Source organism: Neolamprologus brichardi, unplaced genomic scaffold (genome assembly GCF_056152115.1).
Source record: "Neolamprologus brichardi isolate AB-2024 unplaced genomic scaffold, ASM5615211v1 NODE_ptg000033l+_length_6344489_cov_1, whole genome shotgun sequence".
Taxonomy (NCBI): domain Eukaryota; kingdom Metazoa; phylum Chordata; class Actinopteri; order Cichliformes; family Cichlidae; genus Neolamprologus; species Neolamprologus brichardi.
The window spans coordinates 1,367,501-1,388,931 of NW_028270137.1; the positions used below are offsets into that span (position 1 = coordinate 1,367,501).

The 21,431-nt window shown below is 41.1% G+C and overlaps 2 protein-coding genes across 2 annotated transcripts; both read left to right on the plus strand.

Annotated features, from left to right (window-relative positions):
* Nucleotides 1–5,250: 5,250 nt before the first annotated feature.
* Nucleotides 5,251–13,333, plus strand: si:dkey-191g9.7 (uncharacterized). Its single transcript, XM_006808303.3, has 2 exons — nucleotides 5,251–5,776; nucleotides 11,639–13,333. The coding sequence occupies exon 2, from the start codon at nucleotides 11,646–11,648 to the stop codon at nucleotides 13,107–13,109; it is 1,464 nt and encodes a 487-aa protein (XP_006808366.2). The 5' UTR covers nucleotides 5,251–5,776; nucleotides 11,639–11,645; the 3' UTR covers nucleotides 13,110–13,333.
* A 2,908-nt stretch (nucleotides 13,334–16,241) lies between these two features.
* polr1c (RNA polymerase I and III subunit C) lies at nucleotides 16,242–21,431 on the plus strand. Its single transcript, XM_006808304.3, has 9 exons — nucleotides 16,242–16,499; nucleotides 16,813–16,884; nucleotides 17,461–17,568; nucleotides 17,719–17,851; nucleotides 18,329–18,460; nucleotides 18,563–18,715; nucleotides 20,010–20,159; nucleotides 20,259–20,375; nucleotides 21,132–21,431. Exons 1-9 carry the CDS (start codon nucleotides 16,428–16,430, stop codon nucleotides 21,248–21,250), a joined length of 1,056 nt encoding a protein of 351 aa, XP_006808367.2. The 5' UTR covers nucleotides 16,242–16,427; the 3' UTR covers nucleotides 21,251–21,431.

Here is a 21,431-nt window from a genome sequence, read left to right on the forward strand (position 1 = left end):
CTTCGGAGCGTGATGTCACGAGAGGGGGCGTGGCCACGATTTTTGGTTGAGGCGCCATGTTTCTGGGCCAAACAAAGTGCTAGCGAAAGCAAAAGCACACAGAAAACAACAGTTATGGTTCGAAGTTGCTGTGCGGTCGGTTGTAATGTTAGATCACACGACCGGCAAGGGAATAAGTTTGAAAATGGTTTATCTTTTCCTCACCTGGAAGCAACATGAGGCAGCTAATGTACGGGATGTTACCAAAAGAAGGCGTCTAGTCTGGATAGCAGCTGTGAGACGAGCAGATATAGCCTGTGTCCCAATTCAGGGTCTGCACGCTTGAAGTACGCATTTTAAGTGTGATTACGTCACCGCCACGCGACAACGGCTGTCCCAATTCGAAGTGTACTTCAAATGCATACTCCAAATGCGCCGTCGATTTCCCCAAATATCAAGCGTGGTCCGGTGCACGCTTCGTGGCCCCATATATCCCACAATTCATAGCGCGGTGGTGGGTGTGGATAATTTTGCCGCAAAATACGGCAGAAGGGAGCGGCCAAGAGTGAATTGTCAAAAGTAAGTACTGAATATGACGTCACTTATTCATGTGCGAATGTTTAATAACGAAGAACATTAAAACATTGCCGACATGTGGCCAACAGCAAAGTTATGTGACATTAGTGATGTTTGTGCTTTCAGCGTTAACGTGGTTTTACAGCCTCTACATATACACACACACACATATATCTATCTATCTATCTATATATATATATATCTCATAATAGTCTGACAATACTATAATATTGGCCATATTATATTTACATTACCACAGTGAGATGATTTTAGTCTCATGAACAACATTAGCTAATTGTTATTTACTAGCTAATCTTAAATAACTGTTCAGTACAGAAATGAAGCCCAACAATCATGTTTTACAGTCCTGTGGTCTCAGCCTCAGATACTCAACTAATCACAGTGATGTCATGACAAAAATGAATGACCAACAAAACATTTTTTCTCCTTCATTTCTGTCACACAAAGCTGTATGTAACGTTTCTCGCGGTTGGTATCATGGTTGCTAGGCAACCTGAACAGCGCGACGAAGGCTAGACCGTCCCATTTCACAAGCCTCTCACTTCCGCACTTCTCCTACTTATAGTGCGGGTAGTGCGAGTACTTCAAGCGTGCAGACCCTGAATTGGGACACAGCCATAAAGTTCTCTTCCATCTCCAAATATCTGTTGGTGCCACATTTTCATTCCGGTAAGTTCTAAATATGTTCATATCACTCTCGGTGATAAACAATTGTTTTTTCCTTTCCTTTTATTTTCACTGCCGCTTCTAAAAAAAAAACCGAATAACAACGGAAGTTACTGCAGGTTCACTATGACCAAAACTCCAGACTCACAGTAAAACATCATGCCAGTGTTACAAGATATAGTTCAAGTTCAGCAGAGGATGATTTAAATATGTTTGTAAAATGGACTGTCAGAATTACCCCATGAAAATGTGATGAATGTTAACTTTTTATAAAGAAGAAAAACACAGTCTTTTCATTTAACTATAGATATTAATTAAAAATTGAACCTAACTCTATGCCAGCTTCTAGCTTTGCTCGACAGTGTGGAGAACAAACCTGATGGCACGAATTCCCAGAAAACTTAAAAGTTAACCAAACACATCCATAGTTTCAGGGCTGTGAGCAAAGACAAAGCTGACGGAGCCCAAGAGCTCAGCCCACAGCTGTAAATTGGTGTGGTTCTTACAGTGAACACTGCAGTCTTTCCTCTGTATGTTTTACTTAGAAACTGATTTATTGTGAGCAACACAAATTTTATTGAAGCACGCTGATCACTACAGTCACAGATCTTTAACAGTCTCTTTATTTTTCTTTCCTTGTTTCGTAGAGAATTTCTCCAAAACATCTGCTGATCACAGTTATTGACTGTCTGGTATAATAAGTAGCTTTGTTTGAAATTGTGCAGGATGTGTGCGTCATTGTTTCACAGAAAAGCACTATCAAGATGTAGTGATAGCCATATCGGCAAGCAGATGTCACTGTGGAGATGGCTTTCAAATTGTTTTGAAGCCTCTTCACATTCTGGCAAAAATGCTTCGAATGTTTCGCCTGCGTCGTTTGGACTCCTTTTATGGTAAAGTTCCTGGAAGGGAATGTACCAAGTGTAGTAAGGAGGAGGGGTGGAGTTTGGTGAGGTTAAATAACCTGTTGATTTAAAACATCTGCAGAATTGGGGCATTTTTTAAATGTTCCCACTGTTAACTCATTGTTATTATTATATTTGAATGACAAATTGAACATTGTTATTAATTTGTTTAATCCTTAATTGGTATTTAATTACTGTTTCAACAAGTGGGAAGAGCCACTGGCTAATTAATGAGGGGTTGCAACTTCTCTCAGGATTAGTGTTGCCGATTCATGATGGAGAGTGGACCATAGTGTTATGACCCAAGATCATGTGGGTCATATATGCATGTGTTTATGTGTGACTCCTCCCACCAGAGGATATGGTTGTGGGTTTTTCTCTCTCCTCCCTCCCATGTGTGTACATGAGATGTTGTTGTTTTTTCTGTTGAGGTTGGGCTAGGGACCTTTTGTTAGTTACTTTGGCATAGCTCACTGCCAAAGTCAATAAACAGCTGCATAGCATTTGCAATTGCTCAGAGTTTTGGCTCTTTCTTGGGTGGAGTTGGAGTGGGGTGTCACATTTGTTGTTCCCCCCAGGTTACCACTAGCCCAAGGAGGTAACAATATAGTCAGGGACCCTCATTAAAGGGATTTAGCCTGATGCAGAGCTATTTCTATTTAGTTTAGGATTATCTTTAGTGATAACAGAAATGCAATGTTTGGGGTGATCGAATCATTTGGAACGATTATTGTGGAAAAATAATGCATTTTTTGCAACAGTATAACATGGGCATCTGGTGGCCAAATAAATGTGATTTTAAACTATTACACTCAAACTGGAATGTTTTCATGTGTCTTGTCTTTTTGTCTAACTTTTTGTGTTGGTTTATAGTCTGGTTTGTCTGGAAGGATATTTTATTTTAACCAATCAGTATTTGTATGGGCTGCGTCTGCACATTTAAGTATTTTTATTAAGACTGTTCAACAGTAGTGGGCCTGAGCCGATGTTGTCTACATGTGAGTATATGTAGATCGTTTTTCTACTGCTCACGTGCATAATTTACATTGATTGTTAAAAAAATTGAAACTGTAAAAAAAATTGATTTAAAATAAAATAGTTTATTTGTTTTTTAAACACATATTTTTTTAGTTTTGAAATATCAACACTTAGAATTTCAAATGACTTTTTTTTAAATGAATAAAACTTTTGACCCTGATTTAGCTCCATAACAGCCGACATTTTGCAGATTCTAAAACTGCAACTTTCATCACTCTCTGACTAAAATTCACCAAACCAGCAGCAAAAGAAGACCAAAACTACACGTCATGTTTAAAAAAAACATAATGAATTCCCTCTTTCTTTGAAACTCGAGCTTCCACCATGATGAAATCCCAGTTCCTGCACAGCTCTCTCTGTGTGCTTCAAGACAGGTTTCTCATCAAAAATCTCTATTTTCCAGCTTATTTGCTTGCTTATTATGCACCAGTCTACAGTCTTATGTATTATAAAATTTGATGCCTTCATTTTCAATTCAGTTTCATTGCTGAGGCTGTGGGTCAGGTGTCTGGGTAAGCAGAGATTGAAGGCTTCTCCCTGTCGCTTTCTGTTGTCTCATTTACTACAAAGCTGGGCCAAAAAGACCCCTGATTGGCTCATAGGCCTGACAGGTTCAGCCATAAGGCTCTCTCACCTGAGTGGAAACATAAATTCAGATGTGGAATTCACGGTGTAGCCAGTGGCAATGAGAATAAGTACCTTCAAGTCCAAGGGGGCGTGCTCATGAATAAGGTGTCAAAGGAAACTGACATAGATTGGTGCAGCATCCTGGTCTGATACCTGAGGAGTTTGCCCTTGAAGTAAGTGCCACCTGCTGCATGTGAATGATTAAATTGATGCCTCTGAAGTGGAGTAGCATAATATTCCTGTCATACTGTGGGTGATGGTTGCTACATGAACAGCCCACATTGCAGCAGAATCTGTCTGGAATCCGAGTCAGAGGCAGCAGCGAGCACAAAGTGAGACTTAACAAAAGAAAGTGGAAGAAATGAGACTTCTTCAAAATAACTGCAAGTTCTAACACACAAACTGCAGATATAAAGAGATACTTTAATACATTTGGCAAATGCAATCAGCAGTCGTCTAACAGAAACAGAGCTGCTCTGAGAATATCTAAGCCTTAATCTTCGCACAGCTGTCATCCACCACCCACCAGCCCTTACACACAGACAATTAGGACAACCTCCCCATACAAACGAACCTGTACCTGGGTTACACTTCCCACTGTGTTGCATAAAAACATCGAAACCATTTCCTTCTGTTTTAAAAGCAGAATCTTTTCCTTTTCTTGCAGGAAAATGAATTCTGCAGTCTGACCACCTTCCAGCAAGGTTGGGGAAGATTTTAGCTGCCAACCAGTTCAGGGACCTCCTTTATCATCTTTGTTGTGTTTTATTATGGCACGTCTTTGCGTCTGAGATGTACTATACAGCCGTGGCTTTAACTTTCTGAATTAAGCAGAAATTGTTTTTAAAAATGAGACCTAGTCAACATTTGAATGAATGCAGGTGATACAGAGCTTTATTTATTTATATATTATTTATAAAGCCAGATGACACTAATATATAGATATATAGATAGATAGAGATATATAGATAGAGATATATAGATAGAGATAGAGCTATATATATATATATATATATATATATATAGATATATATATATATATATATATATAGATATATATATATATATATCTATATCTAATATATATATAGATATATATATAGATATATATATATATATAGATATAGATATAGATATAGATATATATATATATATATATATATAGATATAGATATATATAGATATATGTTAACTATCATAGGTTTGCTCTTTTCGTGTTTTCTGTCAGAAATGAAAATACAAATCAGTGAGTTGAATGACAGAGTCGGTCATACACATCAAAAGTCTCCAGCTGATTTGTTTTAGTTGTGTCATTCCTACGTGGGGAAAAAAGAGTATTGCAGTTTCCATAGCAACAGAGATAGTGCTGAAGAGTAGGTTGGTGTTGGGTGGCAGAGCGGCAGTGAGGTAGAGCAAGAAACAAGAGGAAAAACAGAGTTTGAGACTGAAGCACTACCTGAGGTCAGAGTGGAACTACGCAGAAGAAGAAAGTGTAAACAGAGGACAGACAGCCTGTTGTCTTTATTTCTCTGCAGTGTACATTCATTCATTCATACGTCAGCCCTGCTTCCCTCTTCCCAGGTGGAGGGGCAAACACGGCAGCTGCCTGACTATCTCCTCCCATCACTCCCCCTCCCCCTCCACCCATCTCCTTCTATAGCCGGATAAGGCAGCTACAAAGCAGGCTGACTCGCCATTACAGAACACGAGATTTGAAGATTGCATCCTGGCATTTCTAATCAGATGCAAGGGGGGATTATCTCGAGGTCTCCTCCATTTTGTGCACAGCTGGGAGCTGCTGAGAAAAAAAGAAAAGGATCGGATGTGCGTGAACGAAGTGGAGTTAGACAGAGAGGGAAAGGGGTCACCTGTGGATATGAGGAGGGCTTTCTAAGGAACTGCAACCATCAGCCAACACACAGAAGGAAGAGGACAGAGTCAGCTGCAAGTAGATCACTGTGAAGGTAAGCTGGTTGAAGAAAAGGACCTAACCATTTCTTCTGATACAGGCGCTGCTGTATGAACGGGTTCGACATGTATGCACTTCTTACCACGTCTGTCTGTGCATCATATTCATGCTTCTGTTTCTGTAGAGACACGGCTGTGCAAAAGGATCTGATCTGGTTCAGTTCAGCAGCCTGATGTGTTTCACTTCTTTTCCTTGAATTAGCCAGTATCTGAACATTTCCCATGGGCTATAATTGGAACAATCTAAATCTGTACCAGCGCTGACAGCAGGGCTCCTGTGACTTGTATTACAGTGCTTTAAACAAACACGTTCTCATATTAAAGAGATCCAGTCAGCTATTACTGTGTCAAAAATAAAGCTGCTGCTATTTTAAAATAATAGTTCACTGTTTAAGGAAGAATAGTGAGTTAAAAAGAAGTAAATTCATCTTCTGTGAGAAGTACAGAAGTGGAATAAAAATGGGGTTGTTGTTTACTAGCGTTGTAACCTTACAGCTTGATTTTGTGTAAGAGGCAAAGAGCCAGTGAAGTTGAGCCTGTAACTAACAGCTACACAGGATGTGCTTGAAATGTGTGAGTCTCAGTGGTGTGCAGTGACTTTTATACAGGCAAAGATTACAATATGACCTCCATGTTGTTCTCCAATGTGTCCATCAGTGTTAATGTTGGATAGAAAGCAGGTGTAGAAAAATGTTTATATGAATGGGAGGATAAGGCAGGTTCCACAAAGTGCTTCGAGTCATTTCTCAGATACAAAGCGTAAGACTAATGCTACGAATGATGATGCATGTGTCGTTTAAATGTTCTACATGTTTGCATAAATATGGATACGAGGGCTTTCACGTTACATTGATCTGGAGAACTCTCACAGACCTGTACAGATACCATGCACTGCAGAGTAGATAAAATCCACAAACAGCAGCAGAACATAAACTCCCTCAACAGGATGTACAATATAACAAATTGAAAACACCACCATAAACTAATGAAGAGGCTCACTTTGCACAGAGCTGAATGCTGCAGGTCTTCAGAGAGAGAGAGGATGAAAGCAGAGGCAGGAAGTAACCAAGGACAAATTCTCCAGTTTTTATTGGTTTTTTACAGTTTTTATTATCATGAATTTGCCTTCAAACACCAAACCTTTCTGAACCTATATGGGGAGAACAATAACAGATAAAAGACAACCCTGTTGGTGTATCCATCACCAGTAGATTTGCACTACAAGTCAAAAATGTGGACACACCTTCTCATTCAATGGCGTTCTCTCCATGAGCTTCATGAGGTCGTCACCTGAAATGGTTTCCATCAGTCTTGAAGGAGTTTCCAGAGATGCTGAGCACTTGTTGGTCCTTTTGCCTTCACTCTGCGCTCCATCTCATCCCAAACCATCTCTACTGAGTTTAGGTCAGCTGACTGTGGAGGCCAGGCCATCTGCCGCAGCACTCCACTCTCCTTGTTGGACAAATAGCCCTCACACAGCCTGGAGGTGTGTTTGGGGTCATTGTGCTGTTGAAGAATAAATGAAGGTCCAACTAAACACAAAGGCTGGTGACTCGGCTGAATTATCCTCAGCAGCAGAGGTGACTCTTGCTCTTCCTTTCCTGGGGCGTCCTCGTGTGAGTCGGTTTCTTCATAGCACTTGATGGTTTTTGCAGTTTTTGCCAAAATATTAATTCTAACGACCGTCAAACAGGCTGTCAGCTGTTTACCCACCTGACTTCTGCACAACGCAACTCATGGTCCCAACTCCATTAAGAAGGCAAGAAATCCCACCAATGAACCCTGACAGGCTCACAAGTATTGGAAGTCAAGAACTATTAAACAGGAAGGTGTGTCCAAACTTCTGACTGGGTGTTCAAAACAACAATTATGGTTTCATATTATTTATTGCTCTATACTCCAGGGTTAAAGTTGGCTGGGATGACTTGGAAAGACATTCAAGGTGCCAGTGTTAATACGCTTTCTGTTTATTCAAGATTTCTTTTTTAGCCCTAAAGTGATTATTTTACAGTTCTGTGTCCTGGATAAGACAGAGCGATTCACCCGACCTCTATAAAAAGAACTGAATCAAGGGACCAGTCTATCCTGCCCGAATAGGGTTTATTCAATTAAACTGAATTGAGTAGAATTTCTAAACTATTTAAGGGGGGAAAGGTCACACAATAATAACGTGAAAACAGAAAAACCTCCAACAGTCAGATGACCCCCCCCTCGCTTTTCACAGGAAGAACAATCAGGCAGAACCAGACTTAAGAATCGGTGGATCTGCTGCAACTGGTTAGGGTTAAAGGGAGGATGAGGCCCTGTCCTGGAGCCGGTTCTAAGGAGGGAGCTCGATGATCGGGCTCTACGCTGTGGTGAAGCAAGAGCTGAGTGTAAAAGTGAAGCTGTCAGTTTACTGGTCGAGCAGCAGAAAATAGCTTTTCTGAAAGGTGTCTGGATTGGTTGGTTCTCATCAGATGACCGTTATGGAGATAATATAACCAAGTAACCTCACACAGAGCAGAAATACTGGGAACTGTGGATCTAATCTAAGGAAGATTTGGAGTGGTCTATTACTCTGCGGATCAGGCAGTGGCAAAAGTGGCCGGAGGCAGTTGCCATGGCAATCCCTCCCCAGGTTACCAAGTCCAGCTTTAGGGAATGAAAACTAATTTCTCTAATGGGGAAATATTCCAAGCTTGTATGTGAAAATACCACGAGATATGAGAAATGAGAAACACTATTTATTCTATAGTTATAACCAGTGTTGGGTAAGTTACTTTAAAAAAGTAATTAATTACTAATTACTTAGTCAATATTGTATTTAAAATACTTATCTAATTACTGTGTCTGAAAAGTAACTTAATTACTAAATAAGTAATTTAACTAAATACTTCTTAAAATCCCGATAAACCTCGAGTGGCAAACAATAGAAATTAAACTCTTTAAATAATATTTTTTTAAAGATGGAGACTCTACAGCAGCTGTAGCATCTCTTCCACAGTGTCGCCTGCGATCATTCTTTAAGCTCACCTTCAGACGCTTTCTGTGCTGCTGAAGTAAAATCAGGTTTTGCTGCTTAGCAGCAGTTGCCGCGGTGATGGATGATGAACAAGGATCACTCAGAAGTGTTCGTCTCTGCTCTGTGTCAGCTTCAGTAGATTACTCGTGCTATGAACAGCAGCCCATAGTTTTTACATATTACTGTAATGTTCTTGTCTGCTTGTTTCAGAAAAGTGAAGACACGGGAATAAAAAAACAGCCACTCGCTTCAGTCCGACAGCTTCTGCTGTAGAAAACGACCGTGCAGCAAACTGGTGTGAAACGACGCAGCTGCACTACAGCGACGTTAAAGAGCAGAGTTTACTTCTACGTTTAGAAGACGAATGATTGAAATTAAATAACGATTTTCAGCGAGTTTAATTATTTTACAATGTAACGCAAGCACATTGTAAGTAACTGTAATTAAAATACCTAAAAATGAACAGTAATCAGTTACTCTACTTTTTCAGTGGAAAAGTAATTTAATTACAGTAACGCGTTACACCCAACACTGGTTAGAAAGTGTCAATATAAAATTGTACTTAGTAGTCAGTATAATCTTTTAGTGATATAAGTTTGCATATTATAGAATACTGCATGATGACCCTTTTATGACTGTTGTTGGAATCAAGACTTGCTTTATAAATTCTTTCTCACAGTGATAATAGCTGAGCAAGCTGTTATCATTTCACTCCTGCCAGGAAGAGGGGAGCTGGATGCTCTTATCTGCAAGAAGAGGGGCCACGTCCTTCAGAATAACACACACACACACACACACACACACACACACACACACACACACACACACACACCTGAACCACTCTTATCTTCACTCCCTACATACTAACATTCCTCTGTTAATGAATAGACATATTCACTGTTGTATTACTTTAGTATATAAATAAAGGCAGGTGCAGGAACAGGGTGCACATTCACAGGGCCCCACTCTGGTGTGAGCGTTCTGTCGCCCTGCAGCGTCTGTGTGTTTCTACCTTTCTAAGCTGAAGAAGTGTCTTTAGAATAAATCTCTTGACAGAAATAATTTGTGGAGCACACAGTCGGGGGGGGCATCTAATAAGCATCTAATGTGCATTATAATTACGATAGTAAAAACATACACACACAGACAGATTCTGTGTTTTAAAGAAAATAATTAAGAAACAGAATATACTAGATTTATATTTCAAATATGACAAAATGCTGATTTTACAGCAGCAAAATTATTCTATTTCTGCAGTTTAAACATTTAATAAGTTTCTGCCTGCACAGAGTGAATAGTCAAACAAACTGAATGATCATAAATACATTATTTTATATGTATGACTTAATTTTTTTGCTCTTATTACTTTATTATTATATCACTAGGAATAAATAATAAGGAAAAGATTGTGGATCAGTTTTTATTGTGGCCATAGTATATACAGTATTCTGGAGAACGTATAAAATTTCACTGTATGTCCGTGTGTGTTTGTGTTTGTGTATAGATTTTTTAAAATTATTACTCAACTATAAAAACAATAACAAACACAACTGCAGTGCTTTGGTTCTATAACATTCTTCTGTCATTACTTTATCATGGATTAGGTGAAACGAGTTTTTAAGTGTGGATAATTAAGTAATAGATCAATGCAATAGCAAATTGTGCCTTGTTGTCAGATGGACAGCAAGTGGAGAGTGATGGATCAGAGGAGATGGAAGGAGGAAGAGAGGCAAAGAGTGAGTCACAGGCAGAGTCTCGTTTATTTTCCCCAGTTTTTTAAAAATCTGTTGCCTTATGGTTTCAAACGCTGTCACCAATATGATTCATATTAGATTCTTGATGAATGTGAGTTGTTGTTATTCAGCCTGGTTCTGTGTGCTCCTTTTTAACTGTGAGCCCCTAAAACATCTCTGCACAGCACTGTGCTCACTTTTATACAACGTTTTCCTGAGTGGATAATCAACCCACTCTGCACTGCTCTACAAGCCTCAAATCCCTGCTTTGTCAGGTGCTGGAAGAAGGCCGGGCAGTGCACGTTTGCTGATGGGTGATCAGTCTAATTTAAAATAACAAAAATACAAAAAACACAAAACATGAAAAACAGCAAAAACAAAATGTCAAACATCTCAGTTTTCTGTATAACTCCTTCACACTCTCTTTCGACCTTCCTCTTCCTGATGCTGCTGTGACGCTGTGCGTGTGATTACCTTAATGACTCTAATATCAGCGGAAAGCACTAAGTCGCTCCTTTCAGAAACCATTGGAATTTTTAAGATTGCACAAACTGTTCAAGATTTACAGTAGTTTAAAGAAACATTGGAAAAACCTTTAGCTGGTGGCAGGTTAGAGGATTGCTCACAATGAGCATGTGCAACAATGGTCACCACAGCAGGTCATCTGCCTTCATTTCACCCCATCCTCACCTTCTTCTCTGGCACACCAACCGTTTGCATCTCCTTCACTACATCCATGGATCTTTTTTGTGGTCTTCCTCGTTTCCTCCTGTTTGCAGCTCCATCTTCATCTTTGCTCAACATATGCACGGTCCTTCTCGTGTACAAGTCCTGGTGGTTTATTAAAAATTGGGTAAACACTGAAAATCTGTAATGATTTATGTTACTACAGCACCATGTAGCACTGTAGCTATTTTAAAAACTCATTTGTGGACTGTGCTTATTTTTTGCACATGATTACAATAAATTCATCTTGTCAGCTGGAAAATAATCACAATTCACTATTGTGAACAAATAAGTATGTTTATTAAATTAAATAATGAATGCAGTATTAAAGTATGCATTTATTATTCTGTTTTCTGTGCTGTCACCTACACAATATGTTGTATTTCTTCCTAAAGGTCTTCCATGGCAGAGGCAGGGCGTCCCGTGTCAGAGCTGCATCCAATGGGAGGAACTATCCCACTGCAGCCTATTTTTTCCAGCCAGTCCGTGTTTGACACCACAGAGACACCCACACAAGTAACATCACCCTCTGGACTGCCTCAACGACCATGCTACAACTGCCAGGAGAAACCCCCCAGTGAAATCTGTGAAGAACAATGTCATTCAGCTCCTACTGCAGCAGAAACTGCTCAACACCAACAAAGCCCATCTGAACACTTCCCGCTCATCATGGCTTCAAATCACCCACTTCGTCCAGTTGTGACAGAAACACTTTCAGACAATTCTGAGATGGTTGTGAACACAAACACTAATCATCCTGAGACCATCAGGACAGAGCAGAATGTGAAGCTGGCCTCCCTGATTGTTCACAGGAGTCACTCAGACACTTTGGCGAAAGCTGAAGTTGTTTACCACAGCAGAGACGCGAGCGTCCAAGAGGCTGAGACTCGCTCCATGATGGCTTGCAAGCAGCCCATGCAGCTCCATCAGTGCAACACTGTTACCACTATTTGCAGTGGAGACTGTAGCTTACAGCATCCTCAGAGGAGAGGTCTCTGCATCTCATCTGATGACGCAGATATCAAAGCGCAGTGTCAAGGAGAAGGCAGCCCTCTTTCCACTAAATGTGACAAGCCACACTGTTGCAGCTCCTATATCCACCATGCCAATTTTGAGGATACATTTGCTGCCTACTGCCATCCGCAGCCTATTCCAGCCCCCCCGCAGATGCTGCCACGTCTGGCAGGCTCCATTATCCAGCCTCCAGCACCACCTTCTTCAGCAGGAAACCACCTTACACTGCCTCGCCTCTTCTCCTCTGTTAGTGAGACCGGCTTAGATGCCAAACATCTGCTGCGTTGCTGCAATCTGAGCTGCTCCTGGATTAGTTCACTGCCACCTGGTACTGGCCCACAATGCTCCCAAACACACTTAGGTAAAGATGACTGGTGCAGTACGACAACTGGCCAAGAAAGAATCGCAACACGTGACATGGGAACTATGACAGCCCAAAAAGTTCTGAGAGATATCGGGGTGCAGACAAATCAGACCACCGGTTCTCATCTGTTCCCTCAGATCTATCTGGCAGAAGCTAACAAGAGTAAGATGTCTCCTAGCCAAACTGACAGCGACAGAGACAAAAAAGCAAGTGGTGCACCTAAGTCTCCAGTCAAGGAAGTGAAGTGGGATGCAGAAGGGATGACATGGGAGGTGTATGGGGCCTCCGTGGACCCTGAGGAGCTGGGTCTTGCCATCCAGAAACACCTTGAGCTGCAGATCAAGGAGACAGCAAACCGTGCGGCCAAGCTCTCACAGCAAAACCCCTCCCAGCAAGTCAGGAATGCTGGCTGTCACAGAAAAAGGAGGATGATGGGCTACCTCCAGTCTCCGGCTTGCTGCAGTTGCAGCTCTGCAGCCGTTGATTAACTGAGCACCTGACAGATGGACAGGACCTGAACACTGTGCTTAGCAGCCACGAGGGCTGCTCATAGCGTCAACCTCAAATGTCTGGATGATATGAGACAAACCTCTATACCAAATCGAATGGAAACATAAAGTGATCCTTATTCAAATATTGTAAAGATTATGAAAGCCTGATAATGATTAAAGATCACTATGAAAAAGAAAATGTTAAAAAGAAATAAAACAAAAATAACAACAAATTTTTTGTTCCATCATTTCTTGGTGAAATATCACCCAGGGACATATTTATTCATCTCTCGGTGGATGCAGACATCATTCATCAATAGTCCATAATATGCTTCTGTGCACTATTACTGTTAATTAAGTTGGTGTTTAGCTCAGTCAACACTTAAATCTCTTCTCACTGCCAGTTTTGCACAAACAGTACTCTGACCAACTTCTCAATAACATTCATTCTCTTGGAGTTAACAGACTCCATGACAGCTCTCTGGGAAACTGCTAAAACTTACATTTCACCTCTTTAATGCTGCATTTTTATTGGTCATTAAAATTGTCAAAATGTTTTCATCTAATCTAGTTCTAGCTGTTGAACTGAATCTCCACCTTTTATTAAGAGTTTCATGAATGAAAATGAAAAATGCCTGAAGTTCCCCATATCTTAATATAATAATAACTCACGATTAACTGCACAGTGGTGTGTAAAACACAGTGAAGGTTATCGACTCATCAAGTTAACCCAGCGGGTTCACATCACATGACCCTTCTACAGAAAATGATCCCTATGAGTGCCACCTTCTCAGAGATGTTATCAAACTGTGATTAAAAAAAATTGTGAAGATCAAAAGCATATACCAATAAAATGCAACACTTTAGTAAAAAGGATACAATACACAATAAGATTGTAATTAATTTAAATACAGTCCCACACCCTGATAAAGGAGATGTGGAAATCACGTCAGTTTGTCACAGATCAAAGTAAAATGGTAAAAGGTCTGTATTTGTAAAGCGCTTTACTCGTCCCTAAGGACCCCGAAGTGCTTTACATATCCAGTCATCCATCCATTCACACACACATTCACACACTGCTGATGGCAGCTACATTGTAGCCACAGCCACCCTGGGGCGCACTGACAGAGGCGAGGCTGCCGGACACTGGCGCCACCGGGCCCTCTGACCACCACCAGTAGGCAACGGGTGAAGTGTCTTGCCCAAGGACACAACGACCAAGACTGTCCAAGCCGGGGCTCGAACCGGCAACCTTCCGATTACAAGACGAACTATAAATGTGACCGATTAACAAAAAACTCCCTGAGAATCTCTAACACACATCGCACTCCCAGGTGATTTTAAACCGAAAGTTGAAATATAACCTGTAACCAACAGTTTTAGTTTTTACGTCTTTATCTACAGACTCTGCTGTTTATGGTACAAGAGTAAAGATTACATATAAAAACACAGAAGTTGTGCAAGTACATAGCAGATGTCCTGTTTCAGGATCTGATATGAAAGCTTATAGAACAATAAAAATATTGCAATGTTTGCTGCTAACAGAAAGCATTGCATTAAAAATCTACATTATTATTTGTTGCAGATGCTCTTTAGGGAAACAAAGACGTTACATGGTATTAGTAAACTTCAGGCCCTCCTGCTGTTTGAGCACAGAGGTCTAAAGGATACAAAGGAATATTAGGACATTAAGAAAAAATATATATTATTGATCATTATGAGAATAGATTCAAAATTTCTAGATTAACTTCAAAATAATATTTTGAGAGTAAAGTTGAAATGTGGAGATTAAAACCTTCTAGAAAACGCTTTGTGTACATGAGTTTGTGATCATACTTCAGAATTGTTTTTAGTTAGAAGGAAATAATTTCCTTGTAAGAGCTTTGAAACGATTGCAGAAAGCTGCATCTGGTCAGAAGGAAGAACACACAAGCATAATGATGGTTTACACCCTCAAGCAATAAACACGATGTTGTATCACAAGACCCAATACAATAGATGACGAAGTTGTTTCCCTAACTCAGGGGTAGGCAACTCCAGGCCTCGAGGGCCGGTGTCCTGCAGGTTTTAGATCGCACCGTGGGTTAACACATATCTAACACCTGCAGGGCACCAGCCCTCGAGGCCTGCAGTTCGACACCCCTGCCTTAAAATGACAACTGCAGTCTCCACATTTCAACTTTTTTCTCAAAATAGTATTTTAAGTTTAATCTCAAAATTTAATCTGAAAATTAACACTTTTTTTTGTTTAACTGAATGTGCCCCTAATACTCTGTCAGACATGGAATGGTGACACTATTTTCTGGAGAATTGATTTGGCAATGATTTCCAAACCTACTCCAGAGCAGGTTACCATGGCAATTTACCCAGGGTTAACCCTGATGTTACCTGGATAAGTCAAAACCCTGGTCCATAGTGTAAGACTCTGGCCCTAAAAATATAACACTGCGCAGACATGGATCAATATTTTGCAGAGATAAATAGTTTGTTTTTTAGATTGATGAGACATGTGCCATTTTATTTAACTTTTTAATATTGTTAATGATAATTAAACAATGTGTATATATTATTATTTAACACAGTACAGGCAACTAAAATGTGTTAATCTGACACATTTTTAACACAAAAATCTCACCGACTTCTTCAGATTTCAGTGGTTTCAGTATCAGGAGTGTATACGGAGAGCTGAGCCTGAGGTTTGATCTGTGCGGCTGGCAGCAGGTCGTCGGGTGAAGGGATTTTTAAAAAGGGTCCGCCTGCGCCAATTACATGTTGAATAAATGAACAAAAACAAGAATCAGCATCAGCTAGGAGCGCGTGCACCTGGACCAAACCAAATCATGAAATAAGGATGGGGGAGACGCCAAAAACTAAAGCGGAAATCAAGACTTGAAACCAGATCATTTTTAAACGACTGACTTTTACTCAGTGCGCAGTTCATCCACCGAGTTCTTTTTCGTAGGCTGATGTTGATGTTGGCCTTTGCGTCTATCACCGCCATATCAGCCACAAAGATCTGATTATTGATAACCGATAAGCACACGGTGCCTCCGAGTGCTACTGACGAATGACTGCAGTTTTTATTCATCACTCAGTGTGAACTGGCGCAAAGTGCATGAACGCTGTGCAGTGTGAGCGTACTGTGAAAAATACCCGATGCTGCAACTTTGATCTTGTATACCGTATATGAGCCAAATTTCTCCGCGTGCGTATCAAAGAGAAACCCCCTGATTCACACAGCTGCTGATGGAGAGAACCACTACTGTACCGTAAAGGAGGAGGGCGGAGCCTAAGACTCCCCGCCCACTCGGCAAAATGGCAGCCAGCATGGAGAACGTGGAAGAAATTCGGAATCGAGTAATATTGGGAGAATTTGGTGTGACGAATGTAAGTGCGGCTGTGATCGTGGATTTGGAGAGGCACAGCATGTCCTCTGTGGGGTGGTGAGGCTCTGACTGACACGCTTACACTGATACGCGTGTTTGACACGGACTGCGTTAATATTACTTAATGAGCACTTATTATAATATACAACAATCCTCCAAAGTTTCAGGAGTGATGCGTCACAATAAGAAGTGTTTGTGAACTAAAAATCAACAATGTGGGAGACTGTTTGTCAGGACACCTGATCACACTTGTGGACCTGTGTGCTGTTGTTGTCTCTTATTACTCTCAGCCATTATTTATCTGTTGCTCTTAGGTTCATACTACGGATTTCCCTGGAAACTACCCCGGATATGACGACACTTGGAACGTGGAGAAATTTCAAAAGGTAAAATGTTGTCGCTGCGGTGGGCCTGTAAGCGCTGGGAGGACGAATGTCGTCAGTTTTCTTCTGTAAGTCTCACATGGCTTTTGTGCGCTCTTGGGAATGATGCACAAGCCTGAGATGCTGATCCGGCTTGTTTGGAGTCTTCACAGGGATCTGCTCTTCTTACTGGCCAGTTTGGTCCATAAGTGTCCAAAATGTGTATAAATGTTTGCACAGCAACAGATTTGTAATTTCACCTGTGCATACCACCACATTTCATTTTTAATCGAGTAATCAAGATGCGACTGAAGTGCAGACGTTCAGTAGTAACTTAAAGCATTTAACCAAAGTACTGCTTTTAACACACACATGGTCATAATTACTCTAAGCATCATTGTTGGCCTGATTCGACGCCAGCAGAACCTTTAGGTATGTTAGTCACCTGCCTTTTCCTTACATTTGTCTGTCCACCAGTAAAAAGTATTGAATGTGTATTTGGACAAAGATGTGTACAGACTAGAGCGACTAACGTGCTAAATAAAAGACGCGTGCTTCGCTTGTGCCTTTAACAAATGGAGCTCTCCTGTTTCTTTGCAGAACTTCAGAATCGACGTCGTGCATCTGGATGAAAACAGTATGGAGTTCGACATGGTGGGGATCGATGCAGCCGTTGCCAACGCCTTCAGAAGGATCTTACTGGCAGAGGTGAGCTTGTTGTGTCACTACGGTGTCAGACCTGTTCTTGAACTTTCAGGATGTGAGGGACTTTGTACATTTTGTGAATTTAGACATTTAGTTTATTCATTTTATGCAAATATATTTTGAAAGCTGCTAATTATTATTTTATTTTTGTAGGTGCCTACTATGGCTACAGAAAAGGTGTTCATCTATAGTAACACCTCCATTGTCCAAGACGAAGTCCTGGCCCACAGATTAGGCCTCATCCCCATCAAAGCTGACCCTCGTCTGTTTGAGTACAGAAACACTGGTAAAACATCATATTGAACCACTCGCCCATAAGGCAGTCGACACCAATGCTCATTTTATCCCACTGTGTCATCTCCTTGTCATGTGACAAAGCGCCGGTTTAGATAACATCTTGCTCAGTCATAAGTCTGAGAATAAAGAGTTTTCCTGCTGTGCTGCAGAAACTTGACAATGAGCCTGACCTCAGCTGTACTGAGCATCTGAAACAGATATGACGGAGAGGTCATGCCTGCTTCCTACTTATGCCATGTTCTAGTTGCCTCGTTCATTCACGCGTTATGAGCATTAGTACCTTTAGGAGACATCTAATGTGAGTCAGTCATCTGTCCGCAGGTTTGTGCTGTGAATGAAAGACTAAATAATCACTTTTTATAATTTCATGAGCTGCAAATTTCCAGCGTCTCCTGCACTTGGTTTAACAGTGATGATGTGCAGCATGTTAAGCAACATGTTTAAAACGCTGCTTTGGTTTTTTTAGGGGAGGAGTCTGCAGAGGAAGAGGGTTCAGAAATAGACACAATTCAACTGCAGCTGAAGATTAAGTGCAGCAGGAATCCCAGAGCAAGCAAAGACTCATCAGACCCACGAGAGCTGTACTTAAACCACATGGGTGGGTATTTTTAGGTGTCACAAAATGGTGCAGATATCTAAAAAAAAAAGTATTCCTGTCTAACTGCAGATATCTGCTCTGTCCACTTTGATCTGCTCACAGTTTATTCCAAGGACATAAAGTGGGTGCCCATTGGGAACCAGGCAGACGTGTTTGCAGACTGCTGTATTGGGCCTGTGCATGATGACATTCTGATAGCTCAGCTACGACCGGGACAAGAGCTGGACATCGTCATGCACTGTGTCAAAGGAATTGGTAAGCTTGATCTCAGTGCTGGAGATAGAGACACTAAACATTATTATTTACATTAAAATAACAATGTATTATTTCTATTGGCTGGACAGAGATGCTCGTAATACATTGTTACATTATATTAAATTACTTTTACTGTTTTTAAAAATGTACTGTAATAAACATGAACTTTCTGACATGTAACTATTAATTTCATCAAACTGATATTAAGAAACAAACCTTTGGGATATATGTGTTACATCTGGCTCAAGTAACAACATTATACAATTGTGTTTTAAACCATCTTTGATTTAACAACATTTTATATGTTGAAGTGCTTCCATGTCTCACTTTACTGGTTTGGGATACACCTGGTCCCATTAGGGTTTGAAACTCCTGGGTTTGGATCCACTGGTCGGTCCAGCTTGCATGCTCTTCCTGTGTGTGTGGGTTCTCTGAAGGTACACTGGCTCCCTCCCACAGTCCAAAGATGTGTATGCGCATGCATTAATTGGCTACACTGAATCGGCTGGATTACACTTTGCTGCGGACATCGACACGAGCAGCTGGAGGCCAGATTCCTGAATAGTATTTCTTGTTATATTTCTTTGAATTCATAGTTGTTGGGTTGTAATGTAAATTCTCAGCAGATGGGCCAACGGACATCTGTGTGGACCCTCATACTACTGAAGCATGGAGGAGAGGGGGTGTGATGGTATGGGGCCTAAACCCAATGGAGATGGTTTAGGGTGAGATGGAGCGCAGAGTGAAGGCCAAAGGACCAACAAGTGCTCAGCATGTCTGGGGACTCCTTCAGGACAAGAGAAGCATTTCAGGGAATGTGTGACAAGCAGAGCAAAGCAAAGCGTGACTGTTTTGAAGAACCTAAAATATCAAACATGTTTTGAGTTATTTCACACTTTTTTGTTTACTATATAATTCCATATGTGTCCATTGTGTTTTGAGACTTTCAGTGAGATGTGTGTGTTTGTAGGGCTTTGTGCTTTAGATAGGTGTGTGCACCACATGGTGGCGTACAGGAGTGGCTGACTTTTTCCATAATATCACGTTCTGGCTGCAGGGAGTTCAATTACAAGATGAAATGTGAGTTAACAGATGAGCCTGGGTATGTGGCTGGTGTGCTACTAAAACATCTCAAGCTGAGGACGGAATGTTTTCAGGATGTGCTGAAGTGAATTTGCCCGAATGGGCACAGTGGGAAATGCAGCAGGATGTTATCAGTCCAAATAACGGGATAGAGTGTAAACAGTATTTTCTGCTGCCTAATGATAAAGTGTGTTCTCTGTTGTGTGTTTAGGCAAAGACCATGCCAAGTTCTCCCCAGTAGCCACAGCAAGTTACCGCCTCCTCCCAGAGATCACCCTCCTGGAGGTGGTGGAGGGAGAGAAGGCGGAGCGATTAAAACAGTGCTTCTCACGAGGAGTTATAGACCTGGAAGATATTAATGGTAAGAGTGGCTTCACTTAAATCCAACAAGTTACATTGTATTAACCTGCAATCAGTCACCTGATGCTGCGAATGTTATCACATTTTTTATGTATTTAAGGGACAAAGGTTGCCAAAGTTGTGAACAGTCGCCTGGATACATGCAGCCGGGAAGTCCTCCGACACAGTGACCTGAAGAATGTGGTGAAGCTTGGACGAGTGCGAGACCATTTCATCTGTACGTTCATGTGTAGCTGCTGTAGGACACCATGCAAACTCACTGAGAAAAATGCAAATATTCCTTTTACAGTGGCCTAGCCCCTCCTGAAATCACAAATCAGTGCCCTCTCTTTGTTTATTCTGTCTGTAACAGTCAGTTTAAGAGAGATACGTCTCTATGCTGTGAAACCACTGCTGCTTTATTCAAGGGGTCAATCCATACCTGAAATGATAATGAGTCTTGGTGTTGGACAGATGTGCATTCACTTGTATGCTAAAATACATCTGTACTGATTATTAGTCAGTGTTCTTTTCGGTGTTTACCCCCCGGCCAGAATAAGCTGATTGGTTGTTGTAGTCACCCTACTGGGTGGGCGACGTGGACACTTAGGTTTGTGATTGCATTACTCACCTAGAGTTGTGAAATTGATACCATAGGTGCATCTACTAAAACCCTCGGACGAGTTCAAATCTCAGTGACCTCAAACTTAAAGCCAGGGGTCAGAGGTCGAGTTTTCTGAAAATCTTTTGAATGCGATAACTCAGGACCCCGTGGGGCTGCACGGCATTAAAGCGTTAGCACGGTTAGCTCGTTAACACGTTAGCGCCGGTGATCCGCGCTAACTTGCTAACAGAGATTTGCCGCGTTTTGGCGTAAACGTCATTTTAACAAGATCAACGCTGACAGCACTAATTTCTGCACTTGCACAGACTTTGAATACGTGCATCAGTGTCTTTACACTATTTTAGCCCATGGATGTATTTTCTTTTGCAGTTACAGTGGAATCCACCGGGATCCTGCCTCCAGACGTCTTAGTCACAGAGGCGATTAAGATCCTCATGGCTAAATGTCAGAGGTTTCTCAATGAACTGGACTCGACGGTTATGGAATGAAAGCATGACGGAGCAGCCCGTCAGACCTTGGATGGTTGCTGTCAGTGGAATGACTGTGTTCAAATATTCTATACTGATAAAGGGTACACAGAAATTTCATAATGCAGGTGTTTTGTTGGTATCATCTGAGTATGTATATACAGCTTTGTCTGGTGTTTTGTATACTTTCCATTAAACGAAT

Coding starts and splice junctions, on each gene's coding strand:
- si:dkey-191g9.7 (XM_006808303.3), top strand. CDS start 11,646: ATGGCAGAGGCAGGGCGTCCCGTGTCAGAGCTGCATCCAATGGGAGGA.
- polr1c (XM_006808304.3), top strand. CDS start 16,428: ATGGCAGCCAGCATGGAGAACGTGGAAGAAATTCGGAATCGAGTAATA. Junction 16,500..16,812: donor GAGAATTTGGTGTGACGAAT/GTAAGTGCGGCT, acceptor TGTTGCTCTTAG/GTTCATACTACGGATTTCCC. Junction 17,852..18,328: donor GTTTGAGTACAGAAACACTG/GTAAAACATCAT, acceptor TGGTTTTTTTAG/GGGAGGAGTCTGCAGAGGAA.